We start from the raw sequence: 19,294 nt of genomic DNA, 5'->3' as shown, positions 1-19,294 counted from the left end.
TCCACCTGACTGTCATCTTCACATCAGTTTCTCCTCTATTCACCCATTAATTCATTGTCGATCTTACAGTTATTCATATATATATATATATTCACCATATATTGACCCATTTAAACAGCCACCATTCAGCCATTCATATTTCTGTCCAGCATCTATCCTTCTTGCCCTTCAATCATCCATCCATCTATCCATGGTCCCTCATCCATTCATCCATCCATTCACTTAGCTATCATTCCTCCATTCATCATCCATTAACCATCCCTGAAGCCACCCTTCCGTCCATCTATACTGTACATCAATCGTCATTACCTTCAATCATCCGTCCATTTGTCCTTGTCCACCTGTGCATTAAACATCTGTCTGCCATTCCATTTGTCTCTCGTCCATGTTACATGTCAGCCATCCATCCATTTCTATCATACATCCATCTATCATCTGTCCATCTGACAATCTTACATCTGTCCATCCATGATCCCTTTTCCCATAATTCCTTAACCAACTATCCACCAGTGATTCATCAGTTCATCTATTCAATAATCATCCATCCATCCCTCCATCCATCGCCTACCTGCACGTAAGCCCTGCATGTGCGTTCCCTTTTCTGCAGCTACAAAGACAGCAAACAACATCTGTGTTACAAATATCAGCACTGACATTTCCTGTAAAAGGTCAAGTACACATCAGCATGAATTTGAGGAGCAATTCACCTTATTGTAATTGCGTGCCGCAGACTCTTTATTGGCTGGTCTCAAGGCTTGAAGCTGCGAGTCCAAGATGTCCAGTAGCTGTTCAATCAATTTTACAGACATGCTGACATCACCAGCGTAGATCCGTCCCCGGGTCAGGTTGACCAGCTCCCCAGCTATGTTCGCTGCATTCTCTCCGCTTTTAATCTGGAGGAAGGTAGCGGTGTTCTGAATCCCTTTTTATTGTTGACATTTAAAGTGCAGGTTGCTTGTTAACGGGTCATTTGCGTAAGGTGTGTGCATATGTAACTGACCTTTTGTGCAATTTGGCTGACCCAGGGAGAGGTACAGTTAGAGAGATCAGGACCTCTGGAGCTCCAGCTCACTGGCGACATCATGCACTCGTAGGACGCTATACCTGGAGAACAAGATACAGGCACAGGTATTCAAGAAGGGTTACGCCCAATTCACACTGACTGAGGAACGGACGCGGTGCGTTTTCCGTACGGCCGTCGCAAAGGAATAAAAAGCATTCGAGTGTCAATTCACACCAGCTGCAGTGCGGTGCGTATGTGGTGCGGAATGTTTCCGCAAGCGTTCTATTTTTGCCAAACGCCGCATGTGGATTTTCATGAAGCTGAAGAAATGACACAAGCCAGACAGGAAGTTGAGCCTCTGCATCAAGGTAGATCCAGTATATTTCAAAATAAAACTCATTTTTGGGAGGAGGGAAGCTAACTAAACATAGCATGACATGAGTCGGACATTTAAGACAAAAAATTAGCTCTGAATAAATTAAACATGACAAAATAACACTATATAAACACAAAATGTACTTAACCATGGTAGAAGAGTCATGGTAGAAGAAATAATGTCCAAAAGCAATGGTAGTTATTACAAAAACGGCCAGCAGGTGGCAGTGGAGTATAAGAGATCATCCAGGGCCATGTCGCAAAAAGCTCTTTTACCCACAGTTTTAAAAAGATTTGTGAATAATGAGGAAACTTAGCTATATTCTAATGCCAATTGTAGAAATATACTTTTTTTCCAGATGAAATAAGAGACTCTAATCTTTTTTTTTTGGTAGGTTCCATTTTTATAGCAATAGAACACAATATTCTGTGGGCCTTGCAAAATAAGTAAAAATCCAGTAAAACAGCCGGGAGTGAAAGGGGTTGCTTCAGTGAAAATGGCTGGGAGTGAATGAGCTAAAGGTCAACCCCCAAAAAAGATTTACAATAATATGTTCTATGCAGCCTCACAAGTCTGAACACACTATTTTGATTAATATTGTATTTATGGAGTATGAATAAATTAGCAAACTCCACCCATTTTTATCCATCTCTGGGAGCGGCCATTTTGTCACTAGCTGTCAACCAATCACAGCTCAGCTTCAGAAAACAGTCACAGTTTATTGAGCCCTGAGCAACTGTGATGTCATCTTCAGTCAACAGCCAGTTGCAGAATGGCTTCCTCCTGAGAGGGATAAAACCAGCTAGATTTTGCTGCATAATTTGTATTCTATAAACGCAGTATTTATCAGAATGACACGTTTAGACTATAGTGGGGGCGCATGCAACATAATATTGTAAAGAAAATGCTTGGGTTGACTTCCCCTTTAAAGTCCATGAAAGGAAGAAATGTCTAATTTTATTGGTGTACAGGTCTGCAAATTAGATGCAACTAGGTCACTTATGATGGGAAATTATTTCCCAGTTTAATTGGGTTTCAAAATCTAGCCATTAAACAGGATTAGGGGGCACAATGTGCAACAGACAAAATGCCCTCTCTTCCTCTGAACCAGAGGAAGACAGCTGCACACCGAGAGGAAGAGTTGACGGACCGTGACTGTAAAAAGTATAACTACTGTTTCTTCTCTGTCATGTGAAGGGGAGTTCAAAGAGAGGGCATGTGACTACATTTCAACGGGAAACAAGATACACGCACACGTGTAACGAAACGTTGACATGACCGAACAAACACACATCTGACTTACCGAGTGAGCCTTTAGGGCAGGGCCTCTCCACTGTCTCCCCTTTCAGAGTGGGGGGCCACTGCACCCCTCTAGCCACCCTTCCTTCACATCCGCCCACCTGACCAGGGCCCCCCGGGGCCAAGGGGACACGCAAAGGGGGGCGGGGTGTTAGCGGGACCATGGCTGTTATTGGCCTCTGGTCAAAGGGTCCCCGGTTGATGACGCCGACTGGGTGGGAGGCTGATGGCCGCACAGGGGTCAGTGCAACTGTAGCCGTGTAAGAGCGCACGGTTGTCATCAGAGACGAAAGGGGACCTGGAGAGAAATAAAACTTTATATACTATATTTATATACTCTGCAAAGTGACAACAATCTAGGTTCGGGATCAACAGACCTTTAGTTGGTGGTGGCGGCGTGAACTGAAGTGGGTATCTTAGAACATAATAGTTATTCCACACATACAGCTGGTTGTCTCTCGGGTTGTAGTCTATGGAAGAGATGTACTGGTAGGGATTGGGGAAGGGTATCTGAATGGGCAGCTCCTGCCCCCGGCTGGTGTCATAGGCATAAACCACCATATCATTGCCCACACGGCCGTCCGCCTGCCCCTCGTCATCCTGGAAGACTGAGCGCACCGCATAGAGCACGCCACAGGCCATGAAGGCGTTACTCGCCCCGCGTTTGTCAAAACCTGTGGCCCACGTCCCCTCGAAGCGTAGGGTGTACGGGTTCACCTGGAGAACAGGGAAGAGGCGGAAAGATGAGCAAAAAGTCTGTAATATTGCTGTAGCTTGTCATTTGTGTTACCTGGCTGACCACAATGCGTCCGTTATTGGCTTCGGTGGAGTAGATCACCCAGAGGCCGTTCTCATCCACTGCCAGATCGATGTCTGACTTCCCTCCCCAGCGGTAAGGCGACGTATCGTGGTAGTTGGCATTGACTACCACCGCCTCGCCGCTCTTAATGCGTGTCCGCAGGTCGTATTTGACCAGGTTGCGTGTCCGTTCCTTGTTATAGAACACGGCACCGTCATACACCACAAAACCTGTACCGTCGACACGACTTGGCAGTCTAGAATGAGGGATAAAAAGCAAAAAAAAATTAGATAACAATTAGGGGTATGTAGCTCTCCAATAAAAGACAATTTGATACACATTTCCAGAGGTGGGCACTTCCGTCTCTCCGTCGGCCCTGTCGTTGATGGATGCCCATATTTTCGGCGAATGCTTTACGACGTGAAGCCTCGAAAAATACACGGACTGAGAAGGTCCGTCTGTACTGACCCGGATGGATGGACGTGCTTCCATTGGTGCTCAGTCTGTGTATTTTTTCCAGGCCACATGTCATAAAGCACTCGCCGAAAATGTGAGCACTCGCCGAAAAGGTGGCCATGTGTCAACGACGGGGGCCTATTTCAATACATGAGGTGCGATCAGTTAAATGGAAAAAAAAATGTGCCAGTGCTCCCCTAATTCATAATTAGGCTATTTCTGACAAATTATGTTAATTTTTTCGCCGAAAACACTTATAAGTGGGTGTTTTACTCCAGGATCCCTGTATGGGATAATGAGAGCCTAGCAAAGAACTTCATTGTTTGCATCAACCATTCAGAGTATTATCTCAGTATCGTGAATCGTGATTTTACAGCGATTGTTATTTTCTTGTGTGCTTTGCTTTCAGAAAAAATAACTTATGAGAGAAAATTTATATTCACATTCTTACTAATGGAATCTGTATTTAGAGCTCCTCCCACACTTATTTTATACTTATTGGTACAACGGTACTCCACACATTATGGTATTTTCGCTTGAGAGGAAAAAAAATATGTGAACAGTGGCAACAGAAGATGGCCGCCGCCGGCTTCATTTCTCGCTTCAGCTTAAGTAGCACAGGTTATTATTATTACTTTTTTACATCGCTGGATCAGCCTGCAAATCCACCCCAGAGTCCGTAGTCTTTTTGAAGCTTTGAGCCAGGACAACATGGTAGCGTTTTTATTTTACTTTCTTAACTCAAGATCTATGTTTTTATACAGGTGTTAGGGTCTGCTAGCATTGGCGCTAGCATCACGTTATTAACTGGATTAATGGTGATGTAATGATCGCAGGACTTCCATACTATAGGTAAATCCGTGGAATAGTGGCGCTCACCAGAACAGCTTTTTGGGATCAGAAAATATGCATTGTCAAGCGTACCGCTATGCTGGCAGTACGTTATTCGCACGTTGAGAAGTACTTGGACGCTCAAGGGAGATTTTTAGACGTGCCAAAGATCAGTTTCCGGTGTGTTTCGGCCCACTTAAAACACTGGGGGCGATAGAATTAAAGGGCGGTTTATTTTAAAGTGGAATGATTGGGTTTGGTTTGATTCAGTGGGATTACGATTAAATTCGATCAGTTTGAGAGGGTACGATGTAATAAGTTTCTTGTTGGCATTTTGAAATATGAATGAACTTGTCAGTAGATTCCTGTCAATGTGGAATTTCTTACAAAGATATATTTCTCCAATAAGACAATTTGTTACATATCAAAATAAAATGTATTTTAGTTTTTATGTACGTTAGCTGTTAGCAGACCACTTCCTGGATCACGAACATTGACGTTAAATAGCAAAACACAGATTTTTCTGGGGAGAATGTACCATTTACATCTTGACATAGAAGAGAAACTAAACTTCCTTTAATACGAGTGAGAATAACTGTGATTCAGGCTAATTAGGATTACAGGATTCTTGCATTGTGGGACAGGGGGAATGCTTCCAAGTTGCGAAAACAGAAAATACATGAATTTATAGCAATTGTAAGCATATTTGCGTTAAAAAACACTCAAAAGCTAGTTTTACTTTATTATTTTCTACATGGATCCTGTATTTAATTTGATGTAGCTTTGCCCCCCAAAACTAGCTTGGTATTATTTTAGCCTCAAATTCATTATCTACTTTAAAATAGACTACAGATACAATTACATTATATTAATAATTAATGACATCTTGAACGGAATTATAAAAGTGGGCCTCAAGCCACAACTTTAAATGGACTGATTGTAATCTGCATCTGAGTAAGCAACATTAAAGCTGCCAAAAGCGAATAGTCACTTAAAATTTTTGCACAAACACACTCACTTATAGGTAGTGGTTACGCGGTTCTGCCGGTAGTCGTCCCAGGAAGCGTATTCATACAGCACCTCGGTCCTGTACGGCGTCCAGGGCATGACGTATAGTCTGTCGCCAGCCTGCAAAGGGTCTTTACACCACGCCCCTGACTGATGTTCTGCCTCCAGCTGAGACGAAGGCGGCTGGATGCTGAGCAGTGATCCGGGACAGACGAAAACTGGGAGATGGGAGTTGCCAGAGAGAACGATGTGAGAGAGAGGACAGAAGAAACGGATGGATGAGAGAGAGGAAGAGAGAGAGAGGGAGCGAGAGAGAGAGAGAAAGAGAGAGAGGAAAAATTGTAGGTGGAAATGGATCAATGCATGAAAATTGGATTGCGCCAGATGCAGTTGATGCAATGAGATTAAAGAAAGACAAAGAAGAGGAGACACAGAGGGCTTTAAAATACCTGTGCTGATGTCAAAAGGCAAGCAAGAGACGAGACGTAAACGTGAGCGTATGTCTGTGTGTCTTTGTGTGTGCATGTATGTGTGTGTGTGCATGTTTGTGTGGTGAGTAATATAACAGGGGACACTGCAATGAAAGTTGTGTGAGCATTGGTACATGGGCGTGTCGGTTAGTGCAGTGTGAGGTAGAATCAGGGGCGCAGAGGGCGGGGCTACATTTTGCCTTGAAGTGAATGAGAGGGCAGGTTAGTTTACATCCAGCACAAAGATTGGTCCACCCACACGTCAAAAAATAAATATATGGACACATAGGTTTACTGTACAATCTCACGCTGGCATGCAAGAAGGCATGCATACACACGCACACACACGCAAACGCGCACACATACTCATACACACGCACACATATATTAGCAGTGCTTGATAAGCACACATCCAGACCAATCACACACATTTGGTCTTATTTTTCCTATGAAGATAAATAAGGGGCTCTGCCTATAGGGGAAGAAAAGGGAAAATAAGCATAAGGAAGGATGGAAGGAAGGAAAGTGAGAAAGAAGGATAGAAGGAAGGAAGGAAGGAAAGTGAGGAAGAAGGATGGAAGGAAGGAAGGAATGAAAGTGAGAAAGAAGGATAGAAGGAAGGAAAGAAAGAAGGGAAAGAAGAAGGAATCAAGAAAGGAAGGAATGTTTGATGGAAGGAAGCATGGAAGGAAAGAGAGAAGGCACACAGCAAAATCACCAGTGTTAGATTAACACTGAGAGTGTTAAATTTAATACTAGAAAAGTGCTTATATGAGTCCACACCAATTAGTGTAAATCTGACACTTTTCAAAGTGTTACTTTTTTCACACTTAAGCAGTGTTGCTCCAACACTGTATAGTGTTAAAAATCACTGGTAAACACTGAGTAGCGTTTAAAGTACTCTACGCTAGTGTCAGTGTTAAAAATTTAACTCAAACTACACTTTACTCTGGTACTTCATTTATATAGCGTATTTTCTCTTTACAAGGCCGTCAAAGCTTTTTCCATTTTGACTACTGATGACATCGCATCAGGAGCAACTGAGAGTTCATTATTTTGCTCAAGGATACTTTGACATACTGTAGTCATGCCTGGGATCGAATCCACGCTCTCGGGGCTATTGAAAAAGCGCGCCACAATTTTGGAAAGTTTCTCCTTCACTAGAAATGAGGGTGTGGTCAATTTAACACTCAAAGTAGTACCATTCAGGTTATACCCAACATCCACCCCAACACTCATGGAAATTTACTCTGACAGTGTAACTTTTTATCCTGACAGTGTTAAAATAACACTGCTTGCTGTATATTTGACCGAAAAATGGAAATTTAACACTGACCGATTTGTTGTGTAGGAAGGATGAGAGGGAGAAAGAAAGGCAGAAAGGAAAGAATGAAGGAAGGAGGAAAGGTGGGAAGGAAGGATGAAAGAATGAAGCAATGAAGTAAATAAGGTTGGATAGAAAGAAAGAAAGAAAGAAAGAAAGAAAGAAAGAAAGAAAGAAAGAAAGAAAGAAAGAAAGAAAGTGTTGCGATGTCTATGTGTGCCATGAGTTCAATAATGATAGAAAGAGCAGAGGTGGGCATTACGTCCAATTTGTCAGATGGTCCATCAATCCATCAGTGAAGGACGCCCTTTGTTGACGATTAACAAATGACGGGAAACTTCCAAAAATTGACAGACTAAACATTGCCGGAAGTGGGTATTCGTCAGTCAGTGTAATCCTCAATAACCGGGTCAGTAGTACCAATTGACTTCCTCGGTCCCATTTTGCTGACGAATGACGGAAACACAGACAGACGCCCACTTTGCTGATAAACCGCAGAGAACTTCCACTTCTTGCCTAGAACGGCGGGCAAGCCACTTTTATTCTCCTAAACAAGAAAATATACATTTAGACGGTATGCTAATTCCTTGCCCACCATTCTCCAAGCCTTCTCTGTTCTATCGCCTACATTCCACATTATTGCTACATTTAAGCAAACATTAGTTTAGTACTCAGTTAGTTTATTTTACATCAGGCACGTTGTCAGACAACTAAGAGGTCCTTTGGTGCGCCATTTTACATCAGGCAGGTTACTGAACAGCTAATGGGTTCACAAAGGGGAAGTATTGCGCTTGCTGGCTGTGCGCGGTAGTAATTTCGGTAGTTACAACCGTGTGCGGGCCGCGAGGAAAAGAATAGTAACATGATAAACAAAATAGTGGTGACAAAATGTAATTTAGCCTGACAGAAGCGAAGTTAAAATAACGTTGACGGACTGACAATTACAGTTTGGTTCAGCTTGCCATATCGACGGATCGACGACGACGGAAAGAAGCCCCGACTGTTGACGCTCAAAATGTATTCCCACCTCTGAGAGAGCTCACAAAGAGTAGAAGAAGAGAGAAAAAGGAGAGCGCATGTGCAGAACCTGCATCAAACTGGTTAAAATCACAGATTTCCATACAACAAGGGATGGGGGGGAAAGAACAGAGGAGAAGATGGGAAAAAAAAGGGGGCAACATCCAGCATGACTACAAACAACGACCTAGGGTAGGAGGAAGAGAGAGAGAGAGAGAGAGAGAGCGGAAGAGAGAAACAGGGGCGTGGGTGGAGATCAAGATGCTACAATGTATTGTCTTTACCTTTTTGGTCCACTTCTACTCAAGCATAGGGAAAAAAAAGAGGGAGAGAAAGAAAGAGAAATCAGAGGGGGAAAGAAAAGAAGAAATGAAAGAAGCAAGAATGCAAGCCAGAAAGAAAGACAGAGAAGAAAAAAGAAAGTAAAGAAAGAATTGCACAGATTATGAGTTCCATTCTCACAAACATTTTTGTAAATGCCCCTTTAGCCCCACATCCCTTCATCACCATTTTCCCCTCCACTCCTCCCCCTCCCCCCTTCTCTCAATCCCTTCGTCGAACTCCTGTGGAGAAAAGAGAGCAACTCCTGGGCTTGGTGTGACTCTGGAAAAGAAAACACACACACCCACACACACATGCACACGCAGATGTGCCCCCCCCCCTCCCCTCCCGTGAGCACCCACACGCACCCACACTCACACACAGGAGACATACAGTATGCAAATACATTTCTCTAGTTCGTTCCTTCAACTCTCTGTTTGTATTTCAAGCACGCACGCACACACGCTCTCTGAGGAGAGAAAGCATCTCAGGGATACAAGAGGTTATAAAAATCTGTGAAACATGTCTTGACAATAAAAAAAAAAAAAAAAAAGGATTCACAGCACATGATTAAAAAAGTATTGAGACACATACGTATCTTTATCAATTCATCAATCAAACGCATCAAGACATTTTGGATATTGCTATGCTTCCAGTCCGAGTTCATTTGTTCCAATACTTTTGCCCATATGGTGAATCTTTGTGTGCAACATATCATCAAATACATGGTCATGTAGTCATGTTACTCTGTTTATATGAACAGTGTGTATGATATATTTTTTCACATTACATTCATATACTGTATATCCATCTATACAGTATCCATATTCGCAAATGCATACTCACTGTAAGGGACACACTCATACTGGATCTCCAGGTATTTGTATGTCCCAGGGCAAGGGTCTGGGAAGACGTCCACCCCCGCCACCACCACGCACTGCGTCCTGTTGTTACACCTGCACAACACAGTGATGGATGGAGTGGCAAGAGAAAGAAAGAGAGTGATTAATTTACAGGAAAGGGGAAGCAAAGGGCTGTCCGTTTGTCTCCTCGCCCCAAATATTGATTTGTTCTTCGAGGAAAACGCTGCTGAGTACACAGCTAATGGTGCAGCCTGATTTAGCCGAAGTGATTATTGCACTTGCACACACACAAACACGCAACAAAAGCATTTGCCGGGTGTAATGTTTCGCCTAACACGGGTTTGGTCAGGAGCATGCTGCAAACAGCAGATGCTGCGAATTGATTTATCTGTATCCAATCAGAGCGACAAAGCGATTTGCATCTTTTATGAAAGATACGAACAAGATGGCCGAGCCTGGCGCACGCACCTCTGAGCCATAATCTTCAGTGCATCTGGAAGGTAACACTGCGTGTTCTCCATCTGGAAGGGCTCCGCGTCACAAATCTTGTCATCGGTGCGTCCATAGTTGGCCGTCTCCACCATCACCACGTCGCTTCCTGGGCAGCGCAGTTCAATGGGGTAGCCCTCGCACGCCAGTTCCCTGCGCAACAGTCCGAATGGCATGGCGGCCCGGGACATGGCTGGCCATGTGAGGAGGATTGGCGATGTCACAAGGAGGGTGGAAAGTGTGGCAAAGGGGAAGACAATATATTTGTTTTAACAACTTACTTGAGCTAATTGGAAAAGTACCTGTTGATTCAATCTAAAAGTGGTTACTATCACATTTACATTGTTGCAGATTGAGGATAAGCAAGGATAAGATTTTTAAACTGTTTTGGCTTTTAAAAAATATATAAGTAAAGACTTTTCTTCACGTTTAGACAAAAGCAAAAACCTAAAAAAAAATGTAAATGCAGTTTGATATAAAGGTTTTACATTGCTTTTTTTATATATATATATTTTTTGAATTTGTAGAATGTAATATTTTAAACAGTTTTTAATTTTTATTTTATTTTAAATACATTTAAATGTATTTAATTTTTTCACGCTCTTTAAACAGCTGTTGGCTTTTTGAAAATATATAAACAAAAGATAAGTGACTTTTCTTTTTTTTTTAAATTGTAGATGCAGAATGATTTTTAAATATTAGATTTTTTTAAATAAAAAATAATGCAAATATATATATATATTTTTTAAATTTTCAATTTTTTATTTTTAAATTTGTAGATGCAGATTTATTAATAATTTTTAAACAGCTTTGGGCTTTAAAAAAATATATATAAATAAAAGATAAATTACTTTTCTTCAATCTGCAACTACAAAAAAATGTAGACGCAGACTGATTAATTGATTTTTAAATGTTTGAATTTTTTAAATAAAAAAAATACAAATAAAATGCATATTTTTACATTTGTAAATGCAGATTGATAAATTGCAGATTTTTAAACAGTTTTGGCTTGGCTGCATTGAACTTTAAAATTGACATTTTGGAGCTTGTAAAAAATCTTTAAATTACTACCACTATTCTTCAGACCGACATGAGAGTACTCGACTCTTGCATAGATACTGATACGATACCACGAGTATTTTTGATACATAAAATGCCACATTAATGACATAATTTTAAAGAAAGACCTATTTATCCAATATCACATTTTCCTTAAAATTACATGAAATGAATGGCAATTTTGCGTTCTTCTAATTCATAATTTCCAGTTTCTGATCATTAAATGGCCACATGAAGACGGCTGACACTAGTATCACCCGCCGCCGCAAATGCTGATACCCTGAAAGATAACGGTCAGCGTATACCAGTTTCCTCTTGTTTTGGTTCTGAGAGTGGAGATGGGAATTGGTCGCCGTTCAGTGCAGGGGTGAATCTAGTGTCGTGGGATACAGGGCCGAGGCCAACCAAAAATCTTGAAAATCCGAAATTACTGCCTAATCACTATCAACTATTAACATTTCAACAACAAAAAAACTAAAAAATATAAACAGTAAATAATTGCTTGATGTATTGATTTCAGAATGTTTATTGAGTTAAAGTCAGTGGGGACTGGCCACTCACATGGACGCATTCAGCCATACATCTAAGAACAAACATTAAATAATTTAGAAAAATATATATACTGTAAGTATTTAAATAACCTTGTACCCTAGTAAGTTTCTAAATTATAATTAATGCAAGACTCACTGGAATCTTAAATAATGCAGAAAACAAAATATGAACACCAGGAAAAAGATTTTCCGTTTCTGACCTCATTACATACAAGGAGGCATATTAACCCATCTAAACCTGGCTTTTTGGAGAAAATCCCATTAGCATTACCTAAATCTGCTGTTCATATCAAGCGGAGTGGCGTGTACACATGAAAAGGTCGTCGCCGAACGAGGATTAAAGCGAGCGCACGACGGCGGCGTGATCAGTATGCTGCCGGTGTGTCGTAACTCTCCATGGTGCTGAATGACTGATGCTTTATTAAGGAGCAGCTACAGGCAGCTTTAAAACACTCCCTTTGGCCGCACTTCAAATGTGTTCATAGTCTTGTGTTTGTGTCGGGCAGGGTCTTTCAAAAACTTTGCAACGATGGCTTTTTATTGGTTCTGGGGGGTTTGGCTTTTTTTTTTCTACACTTCAAAATATTAGTTTTCCCAAGTGTCAACATCTTGACAGTACTTGAAGCTTACCTTGGCTGGAAGGGGTGACATGAGCCAAAGTGAGCACGCACACACCCAAGAAGCACAATGACACCGCCATGCCGGGAAGCAAGAGTTCGGTCGTCACACCACCAGCCGCGTTAGGAGACCCTGAGGAAGAAGCAGAGGTGGAGGTGAAGAGCTACACTCGCTCCTTCTGTGCATAATAATCATGTGTGCGTGGATGGATGTTGACTGACACACAGTGGGACACACATGTGAAATGCAGCAGATGGGAGGAGGGAGGAATAACAGACAGACAGAGAGGAGAGCGCAAGAGAAACCGAGATAACAATTGAGCAATCGAGCAGCAAAGTCTCTCAATCTGCTGTTACCATGGTGACAGCCCAGTGCAGCCTGGGGAAGGAGGGAGGGATGGCGAGAGAGCGAGAGAGAGAGAGAGAGAGAGAGAGAGAGAGAGAGAGAGAGGCATGCTGGGTTTGTGTACGTCTGCATTTTTAGGAGTAAATATGTGTGAATGTGTGTTGTACATCCGTAGTTAGCCCCGGAGCAACACTGGCCACTGACCCACAAAACAATCATAATCTTTCTATCCACACGCAGCTTGTTGAAATCACTCACAAATACACACACACACACGGCCACTTTTTAGTAATCCTAAATAAATGATGCAGCAGAGACGATCTTCCCCACCCCCAAAAAAGGAGTGGCGGCCTACACAGCCGAATGTGCGATGCGCTACAGTGGACTCTTACAGTGCGCAGAACACACAGGATGCACGCACACTAGAGCATGAGGAACACGAGGAAGATGGCTGCTCAATAGGAACTGAACACAAGACCATGAATGTGAATTCGGGCATATTTGGGCTTATATTTACAGTGTGGGGGGAAAAAAATCATTAAAAGCACGTAGAAAGTGATACCTCAATTTATGAATTTAATTTGTTCGATGACCCAGTTTCTAGCTCAAAAAGTTCGTAAATCGAGGTAACTTTTCCTACTGAAATGAATGGAAATACAATTAATCCGTTCCAGCCCCCAAATTACGTTTAATAATTACAATTACATTTCATGATTTTATAATTGTTAGATATATAATTGTGTGTAGAATAAATAACTAAATAACACAAAAACAAGTGAAAATATACTTCGTATTATACTTTGTAGAAATAACATATTAAACAAGTGCTTATTGTGCTTTAACTTTAAGTGATGAGAACAAAAGCTTCTTCACTGAAAAAGATTCTCAATTATGACAGAATAAAGGCCTATCGAATAAAATAGGAGTGACTAGACGAAGTAAGAGTGACTAATCCCGGATTAAACATTATCATCACAAAATATATAGTAACTGCATAGCAAATGATAACATCAACATCATAACACAATGACCCCGTGACCCAACCCAAAACACAGTCATAACCAGGGTTGGGGGAATCCAGGTCCAGAAAGTAAAAACCCTGCCACAGATTGGCTTTAGCCACAGGTGCTTCTACTCAACTGGCAGGTAAACGAGCTCGTCTCCACCTGTTGAGTTTGAGGGATTTTTTACTTTCTGGACCTGGATTCCCCAACCCTGGTTATGACTATGTTTCGGGTTGGGTCATGGGGACATTGTGTTATGATGTTGATGGTATCAGTTACTATGCAGTTACTATGTCCCTTGTGGTGATCATATTTAATGATGATGTATTCGCCACTCTTAATTTGTCTACAATTTTACAGTTACTATGTCCATAATGATGCAGTTGTCAGTTGCCATTCAGTTGCTATCAATCGAGGTTTTTCCATTTAGTTTTTTCTTAAAGAGTTTCTGTTTTGTTTTTTTGTTTTTTGTTCAATTTAGAGACACTACAATACAATAAATATTGCACATATCATACATAGAGTAAAAATGTTGACCCGTTAATCAGAACTAGTAGGAGACATTGAGATTTATGTGAGATTTTGGGGCATTTATGGCTCGCATAACAAAACTAGAAGCAGATTTTTTTACAAAGATTTTGTGCATAACTTAAAGTTCGTAAAAAGGGTCGTTCCTAACTTGAGGTTCCACTGTATATGTGCAATTGGGAATGAGGCTACATGACTTAATACTGTACTCACGTTGTGTGTGCTCACTTGTGACTTGTGCTTCTCTGCAACCTCTTCTTTGATAATGACAGGAGACAGATTTAGGTCATTCCTTAACAAACGTCCAACATGCACAGACTAGAGCAAGAGAGTGCACCTAACTCACACACACTAACACACACACAGACAGTATTTCAAGCCCTTGAGGGAATATTAGACAGATTACATGCGATTTCCAAGCTCAACCATGTATTCCATTTACATGATACTGATTTACATGATGACCATGTTGTTAGCCCGCATCATGTGCTAACGTATACATGTCCCCACACTATGAGAAAAACATGAACGTACACAAAAGAATACAAAGTGAGATACTTGCCTTTGCACTTGCACGCAACACAACTGTAATAAAAAAAAAGCCCTAGGAGCACAGTGACACACAAACATACTCACCCCCACACAGTAATAACAGTAGATAAAAAAGACTCCCTCGAATGAGACCCTCTCCAATGTTATCACACACGCGCACATGCTGGACACACACTAAGAATTTGAGTGCACGTAAATGTCTCATCTCAGCCAAAAAGCCTTATGGCAGCATGTTCTTTTGCTTGCATTCCCCATTTCTCTCTCTCTCTCTCACACACACACACACACACACGCACACACGCACACACACACGCACACACACACACACACACACACACACAGACACTATCTTTGTGGGGCCATCTCATTGACATAATGCATTTCCTAGCCCCTTCCCCTAACCCCAACTATCAAAAATGATTACCTACCCTTATTCCTTACCCTAACCTCAACCATAACCCAATTCAAACCTAAACTCTAAAACCAAGTCTTGACCCTCAAAAAGAGGTCTAAACTTCCAAAATGGCCCCACGTGGACTGGCGGGCCCCACAACTCTGTGAAATCCCGAAATGTTGGCCCCACTATGTAACAAAAACAAGACCACACACACACACACACACACATCCTTAAGTGTTGGTGCAGAGTAAGTAGAGCAAGGACACTGATGGGCCTTGACAAAGCCACACACCCGGTCCCCCTGTTCACAGCACCGCGCTCCCTGCCTGCAACCACGATGCAGCCCCGGGCCACCGGCCGGCCTACTTGAAGGAGCAGCAATCTACATGAAACTGTGTGTGAGTGGGCCTGGAGTGGAAGAATCACACACGCAGACAGGAATGCATGTGCATAGGTGCTCACACCCAAACACAATGTGGCATTCTGCTTACACAAGTGTAAAACATCTTAGCTGTTGGCAAAATATGTCCAAATCCACCGCCGGCTTTTTCACAGTTCTTGCAAACTTGCATATCAAGTGGATCTACCGACGTCTAATTAGAATGTGTTCTTTGAAAACTGCAAGAATTTGGATTGGGTCGATCCTCTTTTGAAGATGATCCTCTTTTTAAGTACTTTGTAGAATGTGTCACAAAAAGAGACACGCTGTAATTAGTAGACGGCACAATACTAATCATTTAATTAAAAATGAAAATGTGCGTGTTCTCCCCGTCTTCGGATAATTTTTCTACACGTACTCCAGCTTCCTCCAAGACTCCGAAAACATTCACGCTTGTTTAATTGAAAAGTCTAAAATTTCCACAGATATGTATGTGAGTGAGAATGTTTTGTTTTTTTAGTCTACACTGGATGAGTCCTGAGAATTGATTGTTGAGCAGTCCCGGTTGTATTCTGTCTAGGTCGCAGGTCACCTGTGACCCTAAATGGACAAATGCTATATAAAATGGATGGATCGATCTAGACATTATAGCTGAAGGATTTATTGTTTTTAGCTTGAAATTGTGATTGCCAAAGCTGAGTCACCCCACACCACCCCACACCCCTCGTGGTTTGGACCAATCACAGAGCGACATTGTACTGCTTGAAGTACTGTTCAGAGCAAATCAGCGTGGAACAGTCCCAGACTGATATTGTGGAGAACTCCCTTGAGTGAATCACAACGTCAATCTGGATATTGCCAGGTTACTTCCCCCCCCCCCCCCCCCAAGCTCACCAATCAAAAGCAGCATGATACTAATAGACAGGTCACGCAAACCAATCAGCCCCAAGCTTCCCGGCTGCTCGCAAACTCAGGGGATTGCTCGGTTCTAAGTTAACTTGCTAGCTGGTGCGGCTAAACATTATCCTCCTGTGGTGCAGATCCTAAGTAACTAATCCTTGCCTCTCAGGCAGCAAGTAAGCTAGACTTCTGACAATGGTTGTTACCACTAAAGGTGGACGAGGGCCAGCTAAGCAACCGACACGCTGAGCAAGAAATGAGAATAGGAGAAGCTAAAGAAGCTAATGCTAACATAATATGAAAAAACAAAACAAGTGCTTAAGGTTACAGAGCACTTTTCATGGAAGTCTAGCTATAACTGCTTCAGGGCAGAGAGCAACCAGCTATGAAATAAATTAGCATTATAATTAATAAGTGTCTGGAGAGAAATAGATCCGCTAACTGCTCCACAGTAAACACACAATCGGAAATGAATCGACAGCCACTTACGTCAGCCATGACAATAAGCTTAAAAGGTCAAAAAGATACCAGTATATTAAATATTTACATTATCAGCAATGTTAATTGTGTTTCTTTGTAGTTAGTTCAGTAATTAGTATTATTATTTAGTTCAGTATTTAGTATTACTTCAGTATTTATATTTGTATGACAGCAAGCAGTGCTTTATTGAACCAATGTAATAACTTTTGAAGACGACTGCTTTCCTCACATTGCCTCTGTAGTCATCTTACATTATTAGAGTTATAATAGCTTTGATGGTATGATGGAATTTTTCTGTCATGTTTGTTAACATGGCTGTACATAGAGAATATTGCACTGAAGCGTGATTTGAAGAAAATTGCGGATTAAATCGAAATCACAATAACTACCAGAAAACTCACAATTTCATCTGTTCCTACTTGGAGACAAATGAAAAAACGGTTAGCGTGTTGATGTTATGAGTCCGTTAAAAGATCCAAATACATTAACTGCTTTGGGATAATGACAAAAGATAGCATTTTGAGTGCTATACGTCTGCTACGTTTGTTGGATATTACAAGCTTGAAGTCTCTAAGGACTAAATGCTTCTTATGGCCACCTATGGACAAAATTAACTGAATTCCCCTTGTACATGGCATCTGAATTGGTGAGGGCATACATGTCCAGGGCATGTCCACATAAACCTGTTTCTCCAGGAAAATAAATGATAGCTGTCATTTCAGGGTCACACACTGTAATATGAGTCTAATTTACCCACGCACGCAAGCACAGGTAAAACATACAAACTCCACACAGGAAGAGTGAAGCCGAGATTTGAACCTTGAAGTGTGAGGCTAGATTTACTCAACAAATGGTCACCAATGGACAGCAAAAATTTGTATTCAAGAAAATTACACTGACACGGTGAAATGCTCAAGTAACAGGTTGAATTGTTGATGTTAAATGGCCTTGTAGGATCATATTCTAAATTTTACCTCCTATTAAGAGCTATAGCTGTTCAATCTTTTATTTACCACATAAACGCGTTTAAGTCTTTGAGAAGGTCTGCACGCTTGAGGTGCTCTTTTCAGTATTTTACATGTTCTAGAAAACATAGATAAATAGTTCAACTAAAATGGCACTTGGTAGAGCGCAGATTCCTGCCGATGCTGATTGAAAAATATGCCGTGTAATGCCATACTGTTGGCTGGAGTGGCCCTCATAGTGTGTTTCCATCTACTGGATTTGATTGGTCGCAGTCGCCCTTGGCCTCAAAGAAAGAACAGCATGAGAATGAAAAGTCAACAACTACACTGCAAAAACTAAAATCTTGAGTAAGACATCATTTCATAAATTTAACCTCAATTTGATTATTTTGCTTTGACAAGTTATTTTTTTTACTTAAAATGAAATTGTCAGACAAGATTATTATGCTTATTTTAAGATACTTTTTACATAATTATCTTATTTGATCAAGCAGTCTTGGCATTGAGTGTTAACAGCCAGTTTTAGGTAGTGTGAGGCTTAAAACAAACATTTTCCATATTTTAAGATGACTACTAACCAACATCAAAGGTCCTGAACTGGGGTTTCATAAGTTGAATTTTCTTGTTTTAATACTAAGATAAGACAAATTATTTTACGATTTAAGATCATATAAAAGGAAAAAATGCCAGTATGAAAACAATCAGACAAAAGTGCAATGTAACTTATATGTGGTTTGTTTCGTTATATTTACTATGCTCATTTTTCCTTTTTCCACTGCCAGCTCAGTGGTCTAGAGCGTCTACTCTCAGACTGGGAGGTGGGTTCAATCCCTGGCTGGGTCACACCAATGACAATAAAAATGGCACCTGTTACCTCCCTGCTTGACATTCAGGCAAAGTTGGCCAAATGTTAATGCATACTAGGGGTGTTAGAAAAAATCGCGATATTACAGCGCGCAATTCTCGAATCGATGCGATATGCGGCCAAAACGATTTTTAAACATAAATTTTCTATGTGTCTATTCAACAAAGCGTCTTACTTAGGGTTAGGATTCACACATTAAGCATGGAAGAATGTTCTATTAATGGAACATTAAGCCTTAATATTTTATTTCAGTGCTGTTCAAACATGAAACAGACTGCAACCTGTTTTTTAAATGCAGTGGCTCAGTTATAATGAATTTTCAGATAAATAAATACATTTTCATACAAATCTTACAGTGTACATGTACAAGTTTACTGAGTAGTATTTTCTAAATT

General features: G+C 41.1%; 1 protein-coding gene across 3 annotated transcripts in view; it reads right to left on the bottom strand.

The window, feature by feature from the left end:
• Positions 1-19,294, bottom strand: part of adgrl1b (adhesion G protein-coupled receptor L1b) — a 43,942-nt gene that overhangs the window by 14,722 nt on the left and 9,926 nt on the right. For 2 of the 3 annotated variants that reach the window (XM_077570121.1, XM_077570122.1), the window contains exons 2-11: positions 12,497-12,616; positions 10,236-10,449; positions 9,751-9,860; positions 5,783-5,990; positions 3,469-3,733; positions 3,056-3,395; positions 2,683-2,976; positions 1,001-1,104; positions 708-893; positions 569-607 (exon numbers count right to left, since the gene is read on the bottom strand). In XM_077570121.1, coding sequence (XP_077426247.1) covers positions 569-607; positions 708-893; positions 1,001-1,104; positions 2,683-2,976; positions 3,056-3,395; positions 3,469-3,733; positions 5,783-5,990; positions 9,751-9,860; positions 10,236-10,449; positions 12,497-12,566 — 1,830 coding nt within the window. In that variant the 5' untranslated portion in view covers positions 12,567-12,616. Of the gene's footprint in view, positions 1-568; positions 608-707; positions 894-1,000; positions 1,105-2,682; positions 2,977-3,055; positions 3,396-3,468; positions 3,734-5,782; positions 5,991-8,867; positions 8,883-9,750; positions 9,861-10,235; positions 10,450-12,496; positions 12,617-19,294 lie in introns of all 3 variants that reach the window. The other variant, XM_077570120.1, reaches the window with a different exon arrangement.

Source organism: Vanacampus margaritifer, chromosome 7 (genome assembly GCF_051991255.1).
Source record: "Vanacampus margaritifer isolate UIUO_Vmar chromosome 7, RoL_Vmar_1.0, whole genome shotgun sequence".
In the NCBI taxonomy this organism is placed as follows: Eukaryota; Metazoa; Chordata; class Actinopteri; order Syngnathiformes; family Syngnathidae; genus Vanacampus; species Vanacampus margaritifer.
The sequence above is the reverse complement of the archived record's forward strand: the minus strand, read 5'-3'. Positions and strand labels throughout refer to the sequence as shown.